General features: G+C 37.7%; 1 protein-coding gene across 1 annotated transcript in view; it reads left to right on the top strand.

The window, feature by feature from the left end:
• The window catches only part of LOC128941713 (type II inositol 3,4-bisphosphate 4-phosphatase-like), a gene marked incomplete at its 5' end in the record, with an annotated part of 64,663 nt that extends 53,901 nt beyond the window's left edge, over positions 1-10,762 (top strand). The window contains one exon of the mRNA XM_054283598.1: positions 10,555-10,762. Coding sequence (XP_054139573.1) covers positions 10,555-10,729 — 175 coding nt within the window. The remainder of the gene's footprint in view (positions 1-10,554) is intronic.
• Between the last annotated feature and the right edge of the window lie 5,791 nt (positions 10,763-16,553).

Genomic DNA, 16,553 nt, shown 5'->3' with positions numbered 1-16,553 from the left:
ATCTTGGGGAGGATTATAATATTTCTCATATTCTGTAGTGTTCTGCATGTGCTTCATTACTGTGCACCATACATGGGAAAATGTCATTTATTATTTCATACATCAAAATACTCTGTCTGCATTGATGAGCCTTCTTGTCTGACAAGTGCAGCTGCTGGCCTGCACTCACATATCTTTAGCTTTATTTGAATCTCATATCTGCCATCATTAGCTATTCATGCAAGCAGGAAAAGCAAAGGAAATAGTTCAAGGAATCCAGAGTGCTTGCTTTAACCAACTCCAGTGTTCTAAGAGAGTAGCAAGGATATTATGAACAACAAAGAGAGCACAAGCCCTGTCCCATGTGTACATTAATGAGATAACAAGAGATGCCTGTAGCTCTGCAAAGATAATTTTTTTAAAATTGCTTTTGCTGTTTAATTGCAGCTTTTGTGTTTTATAGATTTTATTTAAGCTATCAGTAGCTGTACATTAATAGTGCATTTAACACAGAATTGAATATTAATAAAAAGGGACAAGTGGACTAATTTCCATGTGTAAACCAGGCTCTGACAAGATGATGTTAACTGATAATAAGTTTTTAATAAAGGGTAATTGAGAATAAAGCTATAAGAATTGTTGAGATCTTTAAAAAATAACCAAACCGAAATTGTTTAGTTACCAGAAGCCTGTAAGTGCTGTCCAACAGACATAGAAGCTCAGGATTATCTAAAAACCAGGGACAGAATCAGCCTGCTCAGATGTTTTTGGAGGGTGGCTGCCCTTTTTCGTAGTCCCCTGGCCACGAGCAAGTGCTAGAGAGGACTGTGAGTGCTGACATCCCTCACTCACCTGGAAAGGCAGCATTATTCCTAATGAGGTTAATGTGGAGTGAGTTGCAATATAATTGAAGGACATTAGCATTTATTAGAAATTGAAAAGAAAGCGGAATTCCTTAAGGCCTGACATTACAGGCATTTGGAGAGGATGAAATGTTTCTCATTAACAACCTGTGTGCTTTTTGGCTGCACTGTAGGTTTTTCTGTATGAACACCTGGCCTCTGGCTCATATTTATTTGATCCAAACACCTGAAGCATATGAATAAGTGTTATTGGTTTTCCTAGTGACTGAAGAAGGCATGGCCAGAAACATAAGCATACCAGAATATATGAATGTAATACAAATGTAATAAGAATGTAATCTTATATACGTATAAGAATATAGTTGAGAACTGTATTCTTATAAAGAGAGTGTAAAATCAGAGGCACTGGCATTGCCTCCAGCACAACCTCAATCTGTGTAGTCTAATATTTTGTAGTTATTTCAAAATACAGGGTTTTTCTGGAAAATTGGAGCAGTGTTTAGCTAAAGTCGGAGCACCGTGAGATGATGAAACTCTGAAATGTACCTTGAGCTGTTTTCCTTCCAGTGCACATAATAAGCAGTGCATATAATAGAGTAGAAAAATGCACTGCAGACAAAGGTCACTCTCCACCATCCCAGTGAGACATTTGTACCCACTTGCTACCTTCTGTGTCCCATCCTGGGGAAGGAAGGAAGGAAGGAAGGAATACTCCAACATTGCTATTGGCATGCTGCTTCTTCAGAAGAAAATAATAATGGATGAATGTTTCCCACAAAATCTTGGATGGTTCCTTTTTTTTTTTTTTAATGTTTTGGATTTCTCACAGGAAAACACCCTCTTTTCCCCGTGATTGCAATTGCCACCAAATGTGGAAAGCCCCATTGCTGTTCTGCTTGGCAGTTGCATATGTGGCTTGCTAAACATGTGCTTGGGAACATTCATACTTAAAATATCTCAAACCCAGAGACTCCAAAGTTTCAGGAATTGGCAGGTTCTGTAGAAGGTCCCAAGGCATTGTAGTTTAAACTCTGGTGATAATGTTTCAGCACCACTGGTCATGCGCTTGAGGGAACACAGTCTGCAACGCAGGAAAGACTGACTTTATAAGAAACTTCATATGTATCTGATAGTTCAGTCCAGGTCAGGAAATAAATTGCCATTTTTTTCATCTGTCAGAGACTTAGCTCATGGTTAAGTGCTGCTGACAGTGCAGTGCACTCCTCTTGTGCTCAGGGAGTCTTGAGCATAGTTCATAGAGCTTATCCTGAGAACTGCGTCTTTGATCTTTGGCAAACTGACAATTACTGTTACTGCACTGAGCAAAACCACGTCCTTCAGCTCTTTGTAACAGTGAGAAAAATGTAGTGTTATTGCAGAGAGGAAGGTATTTGCACCTGTGTTATAAATTATTTACTCCTTTCTGCCAGCAAAGATTTAGAAATGCAGAAGGTAAATAAATGGCTTATTGAATTTTTAGTCTTTAGTGATCTCAAATCTTCTGAAAGTCTTTTTTTTTTTCTTGATACTGGGGGAAAAATAGTATGGGCTTTCATCTCTTTATTTTCCCTTTCAGTGCAGTGGTATTTTTGCTTAAAAAGTGAATCTGTGCTAATATTGTCTTTGTGAGATACAATGAACTTCTTAACAAATCTGCAGTAGCATTCAAATAAAGATTTCCTTACAAATGCAGCTTAACAACCAAAGAGAAAATGCTTGTATTCAATATTGTTTAAAAGATTTCAGTTTCAGTTCTCCTCCTTGGTACTTGAGTGAAGAACAGACTCCAAAATTTCAGCCATCTTCTAAAAAGATACTGAAACAAAACAAGTAAGATGAAAGAATTACATTCACTCCTAATTTCTCATAGAAAGGTTTATTTCTCTAAGTCTCCACATTGTACCTATTAACAGAAAAGATGACAAATGCATTCAAGGCATTTAAATTAGAATTTTATCCAGCCTTGTCATTTGCCCTGAAGGAAGTACATGGAAAAATTGTGTGTTTCTGATTCAAATGGAGTTTTCCTTGCATTTTCCAAAGTTCTCTAACAATCTACCTGCTGAAGAGAGGAGAAGATGGTTTATTGGTAGTAATGTTGGGACACAATTTTCAGGTTGCTGCAGTGTGCATCCCAGCCTATGCATTTTTTGGATAGGTTGTTTTGGTTAGCTCCCTACCTAACCAAAACAGGGCTGCATTTTTTTTCCTGGTGGCAGCTAAAATCAGATTTAGATGCATTTTTCTTTGTGGCTGGGGAATCTATATGTGCACAAATTCACCTTGTATAAATATACCCCCAGACTGTGTGCTGCTGAAAGAACAGCTGGGATCAGAACAGATAAAATCTCAAACTGGTTTTGTGGTTTTTAAAAAATGTATCAGTGTGTTAGGTGAAAGTTTTTTTAATGAACTGACATTATTTAGCTGAATTACTTAGAGACTAGCAGTTGTCTGCAGTTTATGACTCACACTTTGGTTAATCCCATGAAGAGACTATGTCTCTTGGTGTCATTAATGAAAAGGAGTTGCATTCCTCCTTTCATATATCTCAAAGTGAAAACCCAGCAAGTCACAACATTCAAATTTAGAATTCCTTCTGTTCAGCACCCTCCTCCCTTAAAATACCTAAATTAGGGATGCAACATAGATTAAATGATGTTCTGTTTACACCAGCAGTTCTCTGACCTTAATTCTGTCATCCTACCCATAGATTTGGACATCTCGAAATGAATAACAGATTTTAAGCTTCATCTTTCACACGTGTCTGTTAACTAGTGTAGGAAGCCCTTTCTGCCTCTTAAATCAGCTTTGCTACTTTGTCCTCAGCATGGGGAAAAAGACTAAAAAAATTTTTGCCAAAAGAAAAGGGATGACTCACAAAGATTTATTTTCATGGCCAACAGAAAGTATTTAAACCTGATTAGACATATGAAAGAATTTATCATGGATTTATGTTTCACTGTGCTATGTGAGCTAAATGTATAACTACATCTTCAGTAAAACTCTCTTGCTGTGACAGAAACAGTCTGGAAACAAGTGTGACTCGCTAACCAATTATGCCAGTGCCCTACCCTTACGGAAGGGAAATGTTGGATCTGTTCAGAGCTCAAGTGAATGTCAAACCCGTGGGGTTTTGCTTGGTTGTTTTCCTGCACAGAGATGCAGACCACATTGGCTTTAGTGTTGGTCGTACATTAGACTGAATTTGACACCTTGTAAGAGAAATTTGTCAGGAAAGATTTCGCAACTTTGACCTGAGAAATTCCCATACACATGTAATCCTAATACTTTATAGAAGAGTGTCTAGGAAGATTATTAGAACCATACTTTTTGATAGACAGAGAAACCTTTGTAAAATTGATGTGTAATACTACAGAGGACTATCAGTAAAAAGCAGAATGAAATAGCAAATCCTTTCCTTGGAGTACAGTAGAGGTGAAAATCATGTTTCAGAAACTGCTCTGCTGTCTCGACAGGTAAAGAAGAATCTCCTCTGCAAACCCATCACTTTCCAGTTCTGAAGCTAATCTCTCACACAGTCACCACAATGACTTTGCAGGACTTGAAGCTTCTGGCCACAGCTGTAAATTGAAAACCTCTGGGGACAGATGCTAGAACATGATCTCAGTCATTTTATACAGTGAAATTATTAAATGTTTCCGGATGCAGTTTTGGCAGATTAAGTGTGCTCTCAAGTGATTCCAGGGCACTTTGGGAGTTGGCATGACCAGGATACTGTGCCCATGGGGCAGCATCTGCTGTCCATTTTGGCAGATTAAGGGACACAGGCACAGAAAGTCAACTTGGCTTTGCTGTTCAGATGCTGAGGGTGAATTTAGCCGCTAATGGAGGTGTCCTAAATGCACCAGTGACAAAAATTGTGATTCTAACTGGAATTTTTTCTTAATGTTTCTTGTATTTTCACTATAATAAGTTTGTCAATGTTACTTTTTTACCACATAGATACTCTTTAACATTGAGGGAAAACCATTCTTGAAGGCATTCTGTATCAGTCAAAAAGGAAAATATTAATTCTTCTGCAATCAGCAGAGATTTCTAAAGTGCTAAGATGAACACTGGTAGAGATGTATATTACCCAGTAGCATGTTTTATGCATATTAGATATCAAGCTTGAATCTGCCCTTTTCCCGTCTATTCTTTGGAGTTAATTGTATGTTAAAAAGTAAACATAGACAAATATAGGGGTGTTGCTCTGTGTGAACCAGCAATTCGGGAGATGTTTCCATGGCCCAAAGCTGGAGTGAGTTGTGCTGTTTTGTTGCCTGCAGTGCAGGGTGTGTGCCTCTTTCACTTGCTCTGGGAAATCCAAACACAGCTAAGCTGATAAAATAGGTCATAAATTTGCACATTTATAATTATTTTGACTTCAAGGAGAACACATACACAGCAGAGCAAAAGAGCAACTGTGTAAATTGAGTTTTGACTTCAGCATTCCTTCCAAAGGATCCCTGTCCATGTCAGCACATAAGACAACAGGGTTTTCCCGGATGTGGTTGTGTGGCTGTGGGACCAAGTGTCTCCTTGCCTGTTATTAAATATTGCTGCAAGAGGGTTTCTTTATTAATCTCTTGCTCTGTACTGAACTGTTAAGGCCTGTTCATAATAGTGCTGAAAACCTGTACCCTGTCCAGCACTGAGCCTCCAGTAGCTTGCTGTCTCTGACCACCTCCTCAAAATTGAATTTTTAGCTCTGTACAGACTGAAACTCCGTAATGGTTTTGAGCCCAAACCCCACAGTTACTTCACAATAGCTGATTTTCAAGATCTAGGTGTCCTATCATCATGACTGCACCATGAATCTGCTGCATGGTCCAACTCAGTGGTCAAGCCTCATATTGTATGATCTACTTTCCTTTCTATTTCCTAAATATTGCATTAGAAAAGTCGTGTGTTATAACCAAGCAAGGAGAGAAGAAAGGAGTGGGGAAATAGAGGATTTCTATTCTAGCAACAAGAGTAGGGAAAAACTTGCATTACAAAAGGTTAAAACAGGAGGAGGGAGTTTAGTGTGACAATTTGATAAAACAGATTTGATAAACAGTCTGGGGTTTTTGTGTATGTTTAAATAGCAGCTTCCTAAATCACTGACTGAATTTCTCAGTATTCTTGGATCTAAGACTGCTTATCAGTTTCAGCAATTCTCGTTGTTTTGAGCTGAGATTATAGGATCATGTAAGCAGCAAAAATTGATTTCTAGCATCTTCTACTTTATTTAGTGCCATGTGGATTTGAGGGAAAAAATTTAAGTTATTAAATGCGTATCAGAAAAAGAATAATTTTAAAGATCATTGATACAAAAGATGTCTCTGCTGATTCCCCTCCCTTAGCTTCCATTTTGAAACAATGCAGAACCATTTTTTGTTCTTAAAAATTGTTGGAGGTTTATTGCATCAACTTCATATTTCAAAATAAAATTTTGTTTCCCGATATTCCTTTATATGTTTTATCTGAGTTCTGCTCTGATACTGAAATCCTTCAGGACTAGGCTGATACCTGTTTATTTCCTTCTGCATGATGTTTTATTCTTCTAGATGTGCTAGTGCAGCAGCTTGGTAATGGCTAGGAGATGTTCACAAGGATCCCACATTTTCTCTTTGAAAAAGTTAAGGCTGCCTTCTTGAACTGTAGTGCTGTACATTGATACAGGTGATTATTCTCTGAAGTGTTTCAGTCAATCCCAGTAACATGTATCATGTAGAAATTAGGATGCTTTCGTTCCAAAAACTTCTTAAGAGAAGCTGCTTCTTGAAAGCTGCTTATGAACTTGACTGTCTTGAAATAAAAGGAATAGGTTAGTTATCAAAATTGTGTAAGACTGAGAACTGTTAGCCATCCTTTCTATTTGAAGAAATGTCTCTACTATTACCAGATGGCACTCTAGAGAAGCAACTTACTTTTGCTATTTTCTGTGTCAGCACCGAAGTTTAAGAAGAAAAACACATCAGGACCAGAAAAACCTTGCTTGAATCTGTCTACAAAAAAAAAAAGGGAAATTCCCATAAAGTACAAGTGCAGTAGGACATGAATTCAAACGGTAGTCACCACTAGCACGTGGGACACCTGTTAATAGAAAGCTGCCTGTTTATTCCACCTGAAGAAATCGTGTAGAAGAGTTCAACGTTTCTAATAACTGTAGCTGGAAAAGTTCCAAAAAAGAAGCATACATCCCAAAATGTGAAAATCATCTCCTCCAAAAACGTTGCTCAGGGACATCAGTGTGACTGATAATCGAAAGCCAGAATGTGCCCTCATGTGTGTGCTTGACTCTCTTAAGGACTTGAGAGGCTTTTTCCTCACACCATTTTCATCATCTCTGCTTCACTACTTTGAGGTCCAAATAATTTATCAGCTGAATTTGAAAAGAACAAAAAATACCTGCTGTTTTGCCTTTGCCTCATTTGATAAGCATGTAGCAACTCCTAACAGGAGTTTAGGATGATAAAACATCAAATGAGATAGAAGGCAGGCTGAAATGGTTATATTGTCATTAACTTACAGAACCCTTGGCTGCTACAATGTGTTTGTGCTGTGCCGGAGGTCTCAAATGAACAATTTGAGAGTAAATGAATAAAAATTGTATGATAGGTTAGTGGGGTGTTCATGACTCCAGATGTTGCGAACTTAGGTGGTTTCACTACTTCTGTTTAAATTATTTGTAAAATAGAAACTTGCTGGTTATTTTTCAAGTTTTCTTCCTTCCTTTTGCTGTTAAAGTTCAATTTGTGATGGAGATAACGTCTGAAACTATGGCTGTACCTTCACACCTGAGCATGTAGTACCCTTAGCGCTCTGTTCTGGTTGTGCTGTCAGTCAGAAGCCACATGAATCCAGCTGACAGGGCACTAGTGGGATTTCTGCTGTTTGCAGTGAAACTCCTCCAGGGTGGGGTGAGCCAGGGGAAGCAATGTTATGGTGCTGACAGCTGGGTGTAGGTCTTTGCTTTGTTCAATAGTCACTGCAGAGGACACTTTGGGGTGTGTTGGAAGGCACTGTCACTGCACTGCACTGAGAAATGTTGGCACACGCTATAGCAAGGCATCTGACCCTGATCAAATATTCCTCCTCAATTAAAAGCATGCGTAGCTATTCTGCTCAGCTTGTTCTTAGGAAGCTAATAATGGACTTGGATCCTCTTGCTCTATTTTGGGGACATCTTATTGAATCATGCATTGAATGATGTGACTAATTTGTGGAACAGAGTGCCTGTGCATCAGCTGTTCACGGTTGCTTTCCTGGGGGGAAGATAAACTTTTTATGTTAAAAGACACCGATCATTCTTTTCAGCATATCAAAGAACAAATGTACTGTAGGCTTTTCTGTTGAAAAAAAAAAAAAAAAAAAGAGAACAAATGGCTTTTATCTGTATTTCCATCATTACTCCCGCATAAATCTCACTGAAGCTAATGTGACTTGTAGCAGTGCAGATGAAAGCCAGACACTGTTGAGATGTGGAGTCCAACAGAGCAAGGCACACCACAGAAGCAGGAGGGTTCATCCCTGTAGGAACAACCTGCAAGTGTGTGACTCAGCCTGCTTGGAATGAACCATTGGTGTGCAAAGCCAGGGCTCTCCAGATTGGTGTAAACAATCAATCTGATTAATGCAGTGGCTGTGCACCCTACTGAATGCTCAACTTCACTGCTGCCCAGATGGATTTCTCCAGAAGAAAAAAGTTTGGTGTGTGCATAGGAGCACACGTGATGTCTGTGATGGAAGGGATGCAGGGCAAACAAAAATCACCTGGACTCTGTGACTGGGAAGGAAGAGATGGGACTGGGAGGGTTGAGCTGGACTTCTCATGAGTTGTGGGCATAAGGGGAGTAAGCTGAAACCTGCAGGCTCACCTTGAGGAGTTGGAAGGGAGTAAGGGGACAGGGTCAAAGGGACAAACCTGTGGGATGCTGTGGAGATTAAAAAAAGAAAAGGAAAACCAGCAAGCAGCAGGTTCTTAAAAAAGTATATAGAAATACATAATGGAGGACAACATTAACTGGGAACAATAAAGTTAGTCCTCCCAGCTGATCACAAATAGTAATGTCACTGTGAGCAGAAGAGGAAGGCAGTTCTGTAGGTGGGCCCTAGGACAGAGGCATAGCTGGAGCAGTCTGATAGAGAAACACAGAATTACTTATTTCAGTGCTGACAAGGCCAATAAACCATGCAATCAGCTTAATTTCTTGATAGTTTCTGAGATAATGTCTACAGCAAAGTCTCAGTTCTGCCCAAGTTCCATCCATGGACACTTGAGATCTGTAGAACAAAAGCAGCAAACACCCTGCCACCAGCAATTACTTTGACCTAGATGAAAATAGCAGGGGTTTTATTTTTTTATCTCTTATTTTGCTATTCAAAATAGTATGTATTGATCCCTTTATTAGTGTAACATACAGACTGAAGTTCAAAGCAAAGACTAAGACTAAGAACTTATTATGGAAGGCTTGTTCAAAAGAGAAATTGGGCAAGGAAAGGTTTTGATCAACCCCCCCTTGCCTAGGGTTCCACCTGCAAACGCAGCTCTTGCACCTCTCTTGCTATCCAAGCTTAGGAAATGTAACACACGAGTCAGAAGGCAGGCTTTCTGTAAGGTGATGTGGCTGCTGCTGTTTTCAGAGTATCCTCTTCATCTTACCTGCAGCTGTGGGACAGTAAAGATAATGTCTGCCAGCTTTTTCTCTCTTGAAAGCAAGAGCATACTTGTGACCTGTCCTTCTGAAAGGGCACTGCATTGTCATCTGATATATTTGGATATTCTCAAGTCCACATTAAAAAATGGCAAGTTATCTTTTCATCACAGGATATTCATAGTAAATAGAAAAAAAAAAAAAAATCTTGCCAGTCCTTGCTGCCCAAAGGAAGTCTATAAACAGGACTCCTGAGTGTATGCAAGTAAGCTTCAGAGGAATTGAAGAAGTGTGGTTGCAGTGTGAGTAATTGTACTTACAGAGAATCTGTCAAGAATACAAAAGGCAAGCCTGGCAGTGGAAGTGTCCCTGTTGCTCTGGTAGGACAAGGACCACACAATCCAGCGTGATTCAGTAGAACTTCCTTCTAAGTAGATTAGCTCCTCCCTGTGTTGACTGATAAAGATACAAGGTGATTTACTTACAGGAATGCAGGTGCGAGCCTTTGAATAAAAAGAACTGCTATGGACTTTGAGTCACCAGCAGTGATGAATTTTTGAAGTCAGTTTACCATCATTTAATACTATTTTAGAATAGCTGTTAGTGTGTGGCCTTTTCATTTCTGCCAATAAACTTCCTAATAGATACTGAAGCAGGACTGAAAAGCCTGTGAGCACCATGGAGACATCATTTGTTCAGTGTTGCATTATGACGTACTCATGATCTTTTTTTCTTTGCTTCCTTAACTTTTTTTTTCAACCTCCTTATTTCATTTCTGTTCAGTGTGTGTGTTGATTTTAGTGATGGTGTAGTTCATTGCGGAAGTGATTTAATGTTCACTTGTGAATACTACTCCAAGGCACCTAGTAGCATTAGTATGCTAGTAGCCGCCCAGTGATGGTGCTTCCTGTGTCAGCTGTAGAACACAAAAGTTATACTGGAAGTACTTAGATAAATCTATTTCCTCAAAATGGCTCTGTACTTTCATTTTGTCAAAATGCCTGCGTGTTGGCTTTCTTTGCTGCTGAAATGCTGTTCTATCTGTTCCTAACTTCCCTGTTTAACAGCAGACAGACCCAGGGAGCACTGACTGACTCGGATGATCCCGAAACAGGCTGTCTAACTGATAACAAGCCAACTGCTCGACACTTCTATCCTGTCGCCTTGCTGCTTGTCAGCTCACACCTGCTGGTTGTGTGGCTTATTTTAAGTCTTGCTTTGCTATTAGCCAAATATCAATAAACTTTACTTGTGTTCCTTTCTTTTCTACAAACAGCAACGAACTAACTCTAGAAAAAAGAATCATGTTGTAATATTTCTACAGTCTCAGACCCCAAGGATTCATCTTTAAGATTCCCATGTCTGAAATGTACTGTGTTTTCATTCTTTTTTTCTGAACTCCGAGAAGTATACTATGCATTGAGTGAATTGATTTGCTCTTTCTGTTCATGGTAAAACTTTCCCACTGTAATTAGCGCAAAGAAAGCCCACTTACAATGCTGTCACTGTATAGAAGTTGTGGAATCCTGAATGCTTGAATCCCTCTTTCCAGAGTAATTAGTCTGACCAAAAAAAAAAAAATAAAATAAAAATTTGCACAACACAAACTAACCCCTAGACAAATATGGCAGGGCAATGGTTTGTGAGACTTACCTTCCGTTGTGTTTTTTCATTGTAACTAGCTGACGGGATTGTTTTTGTTTAATAAATTATTATTACTTTGCTACAACTAACCCTTTTCTGTAGAGTAAATAGAATATACTAAGTTCTGTTTTGTAATGAAATTAGCCTGTTTGTAATTGTTGCTTTAGTTGCTTTTGCTTTCAGTACACTTTTATATTCTTTTTAACAAAGTCCTGTTTATGTCTTGATGCACCACTTTGGCACTTGTGACTTTTGTACTGTATGTGAACGAACATCCTTCCTTTATAAAGCAGAGAGGTGGATTGGGCTGTTTGAAAAGCCATTCTCTCTTTTTTTCATTGCAAAGCTGAACATACAGCAAATGAAGCAGAGATGAAACTTTCCTTCACGAATCTCTAGGGCCAGACTTAATAAAATTCCTTATTCCTAGAATGCGCATTTTAGGGCAATGTATACTCACACATATATAGCAAATCACTTGAAAAAGAAAGGTATGAAAAGGTTTAAAAGGCAAATATATTTCTGGAATTAGAACAAAATGTATCATTAAAGTTATTAAATTTTTTTACTGAACTTTAAACCTCAAGGGCAGATATATTAGGGGGATGGAAAATCTTATCACCTATTTCTGAGGGCAATAAGTGTACTGGGCCTGGCCTTGGATTTAATTCTGTAAGATGTATCATCACTCATGGAAAACAAAAATGTAGAGTTGAATCCTTGTTATTTTTACTTCAACTGTTGCTGAAACTCTGCAATGAACAAATAAAGCATATTTATTTATTCTATGTTTCATGAAGTTGTACTTTTTCCCCCTTTCACTAGAGAAGGATGCCGCATAGAGAATGTTCTGAAGAATGTCAAATGCAGAAAGTATGCATTCAACATGATGCAGCTGATGGCTTTCCCAAAGTACTACAGACCTCCAGAGGGGACATATGGAAAAGCTGACACCTAAGTTTAACAAAAGTGTAATCAGGAGCATGTATCATGCTAATTAGTGAATATAACAACTGCTGTTTATGACATATGAATTGGGAATGTATGACCAGTGGAGGTGTTATTTTTAGCAGGTTTTATCACTTTACACTGAAATGAATCTGATTAGTCATTATGAAATAAAACCATGAAAAAGCAATGGACTGGATATTCTGAAAATCAAATATACTCAACTTATCTTTGTGAAATTGAAGCTTAGTATGACTCATAAGCCAGCTGGAATTAGTTTCTGGGGTCATTTGATTGAAGATTAAAAAGGGAAATGGCATTTGCTGTACGAACAGAGATTAGTAATCTGGAAGGTGGCATTCTGACTCCAAACCAAACCCTGAGATTTGATTTAAGGGGTATCTTACTGCTGGAAAAGGTGTTTTCTGTAACCAGCAGAGCACTGAGGTCTTGATCACTAAGGATTAAACCCTTCACAGAAATGTTTATGAAAGATGCTAATGATAATACCTGGGCTAAATATAATTTTGGTAATTACAATTAGCTTCTTTACATAAGCGTGGTAACTTCATAATGTGTTTTTAGTAATTGCAGACTGTAATTTCAGTAATTCCATTTTGATTCCCTGCGGTTCATTTGGATGTATCACTCTTGGTTTTCTGCACCTCAGCCAAATACCACTTATTTCACTTTCACATAGATCACACTGAAATCAGGGCGATTAATTCCACAAGTCATGTGACTTGAATTTCACCTCCTCTTTAGTGTAAACCCTTAAAAGCAAATTTTCTTTAGTGCTAGGGAAAATAAGTTGTATATACAGGAGTTAATGTATCTTTAGACTCTGAAAACTTGTATGTTATTAGAAAGCCTAAAATAAATGTTATGAGTAAACTGCTGTACTAGGACTAGTTAGCCACAGCAGCTGATTTATATCAAATTTGTAATGCTGCAGGTAGACACTCTAGGATGAAGAGCTATCAGCTTTAAAAATGAATGTTAATGTTCTGCCAGCTGGTGTTAATCCTGAAATTTGTCTTGCAAAGAACATTTGTGTTTTCTAATTGTGTCTATTTACTTCTATTTACCTTCTTCTGCCTCCCAGAGAGGAATACAATTTAAAATTCCCAAGTATTCACTGGTTACTGACCTTTATGCAATGCCTTCTTTTTATATCTAGAGCAGAAGTATGAGAAATGTAGCCTAATGAAACTACCCTGGGAATTTGAGCATCTGTAGGAAATTGTAATTGCCATGGATAAAGAAGTAAACGTTTGCTTACTCCTATGGAAGTCAAAGAAATCTCTATACACCGTGACTTTTAATTAGTTCTTTTTAATCCATTAATATTCATTACTGGGTATAAATCTGTAACTATAATAGAATTTAAGAGCCTGATTCTGCAAATTCTATTTGGGTGATCCATGGAACTGATCTATCATTTGCCTAAAATTAAATCCATCTTGTGTATTTGCAAGATCAGGCTTTGGAGTTTGTAGGAAAACATCAGAAAGAGATTCTTGTTCTAATACTCATTGACTTCAGTGGAGCGAGAAATTCACCTATACAATACATTAGCTAATTGGAACTATTTTTTCCAAGAAAAGTAGATAATGTAAGTAGTGTTTTGGTGCATTAGTTTTTTATTTCTATTATATAATATGCTGTCATTAATTGCTTCCTTTTTCTTGGAATGTATTCAGTATATGTTAGAAGAGTTGACAATGCATCACAGATAAGCTCAGACTCATGAGAACATAATGCCTTGATTTCTTCTTGTCATGTACCAGTAGAAGGGGACAATACTCATTGGGTGGCTGGATATGTGCATAAATTAGTGTTTGTCTATTAATATAATGTAGCTGATCTGTGTGAAACTTTCTTCTGAATTTATGGAACATAATCTTTCCTAGAAAAGTAATTTTTCTTGTGTCAGGCTGCTGCACTAACGCTCACTATATACATGTTTATTATTAGCTTAAAGAACCCCTACATATGCAGTTTAGAGATAGTGATAAATTCCTTATGGGTCTCTGAAATAACCTCCAGGCATGCAGTAGAGAATGCCAACCATTGCACAGTAATTCTGAAACTGTCTGTAAAAATCTCAGTGGAGATGGTGCTCTTTGCTGGGTGCTATAGGTACCTAGACTTCTTTATCTGAGTCCCATTGGCATTCTGTCACATTAAAATATGAAATTATTCTAGATTTTCTTGCCAGGAAAATAGTATTTCAAGATTGTGCCTCAGCATTTTAGCCCTGCCCAGGCTCTAAATTGCTGTTATCACTACCATGTTATTTTTGCGTTGAAATTGTTTTTCACGCTGAAGCCATGGATTTGATGAGGAGAAAGAAAAAATGGCACTGGATTGCTATCCTTTTTGTTTTAGCAACCATTCACAGTATGTTCTTGTGAAATTAAATAAATCCCTTATTTGCTAAAGATAATTAGACAAAACCACAAATACATCAGTCAGCTGCTGTGAAGCCTCGTACTTGGGCCATTACAGAAGAGTTGCCTGAGCTCTGTGCTAAATAGTGCTGAAATTTTTCTCACTGATATTTGGATTGGAACATCTTGTTGTAGGTCTGGAGAGCTTTGTAAAACCTGCACAAGTGCTCCAAGTGTCCTGGAAAAACCTCGTTGCTTCAGTAGCAAAACAGGCCCAAAGATTTTGTTGTTTGGTCAGTGCCTGCTGGGGCTACTGTGGTCCCTGTGGGCAAAGGCTGTGCCGTCAGCTGGCCATGGATTCAAAATTTTGGGGTTTTCTGGTTTGCCTTTTATGGAGAAACAAAGAGGGGCTTGCTGCAGGTTGATGGTTGTGTTACATGGAGTACATTTACTCTTTGTAGCAGCTGCTCCCAGCCCTGTGGGTTGTTTGAGTGTCTGACAGAGGAGTTAAATCATCCCTGGGGTCTTGCACATTATCTTCTAGCTCACTGTGCATTTCAGTGCACTACTTAATTTTTATGAGCAAACTACATTTTTTGTCTTGCAGAGGGATAACATAAGCAGAGTGATTTTGATGGTGGCTCCACAAAAACTGTTCCATAACTGCTGTCTTAAAACTTTTGTAAGGTATAAAATAATCTGCTTTTAGAGGAGGGCAGTTCTTAAGGGCTAGAAGATGAAAATTCAAAAATACATCTGGCATCTAAAGCCAAATCTTGTCTTAGAGATGATATTATTTGTAGAAATCTAATCAGGATCTGTCTCGAGGAATCCTGAAATAAGGGCTTCTAGCTTTCAATATTTGTACAATGCATCACACACTTCCATGGGGGTTTTGTGCCACAGAGTAGTGACTAAATAGAGAGCTAGCCTAAAATAACTAAAAACATAAGGAAAGGAATGTTAAAGTATTTTTCCCCAGAAATGATTGTAATATTGTTATAATACATGTCTATGAGTGACATTATATTATCTATTGTTTATAATACATGTTTATGACTGACATTAAGCAGGCAGGGTATTTTTTTTGAAGTCTTCTGAGGAATTTAAAATGCATTCTGATTAATGTTCATACTTTGGCTTTTATGGAGCAATTAGAAAGGAAAAATTTTTAATCATGTTGTGTGATTTTTGTCTATGTGAAGCTATGTATTTTGATGGAATCCTAGCAATGTCTGTGTTATAAAAAAAAATAATTTAGGAGGACAGCTGAAACAAAATATTAACTGGGAAGTAGCCTTAAGGAAGCCCTTTGCAATGCAATTTTAATTTTTTTCTGTCTGAATTTTGCCATTACGTAAGTGAAATGAGGAAATTAACAAACAATTTTGTGTCTAAATCAATCTCTTCTGATGAAAATTCACTTAGTTGCAGTGGAATAACTTGTAATGATATTCTAAATCTTCATTAGTAATTTTGGTATAAAGAAGTGCAACACTCCGTTCTGAAGCCTACTCTATAATATGCCTATTAAAAGTTTCAGGAAAAAATTATTTTTATTTCTAGATTAAACACAAGTTCCAAGAAATCCTTTGGTCCATTTAAAAAAAAGCATGAAATGCACTGAACATCCACCAGTGTAATAAAGAAAGGAATTGCATTGAAAACTATGCAGCAAAATTACTTGTGTGAGTTAATGTATGTAATCACTTAACAATCTTATACGTACATTGTGCCAGTTGGTTATGTTGTAAACTTGAAACTATTGATATTTATATTTATGCTCTTTTTTATTATAAAGAACTGCGCTGTATAGGTAGTGCCATGAGGCATGTTTGCATCTTGCTTTTCACTTCCTTGCAGCTTAAAAGCAGATGTTTACAGTGGAAATGCTTTAAAGTAATTTGCTGTTCTCGAAAACACAAACTTACCTTGTATATTGTGTGTTTACAAAAAAAAAATCATACAAATGCTTTTTTAGAGAGAAAAAAATCACAGATTTCAGTCCTTAAAACACTGGGGTTTTCCCTTAGCCGTACAACACCTCAACTGTTGTGCTGCCAAGCATTTGGCTTGCACTC

This window comes from Melozone crissalis, unplaced genomic scaffold (genome assembly GCF_028551555.1).
Source record: "Melozone crissalis strain CALT ecotype California unplaced genomic scaffold, PUWL_Pcris_2 ptg000037l_1, whole genome shotgun sequence".
NCBI lineage: Eukaryota > Metazoa > Chordata > Aves > Passeriformes > Passerellidae > Melozone > Melozone crissalis.
Note: the sequence above shows the minus strand (reverse complement) of the source record. Positions and strands in the feature narration are given on the sequence as shown.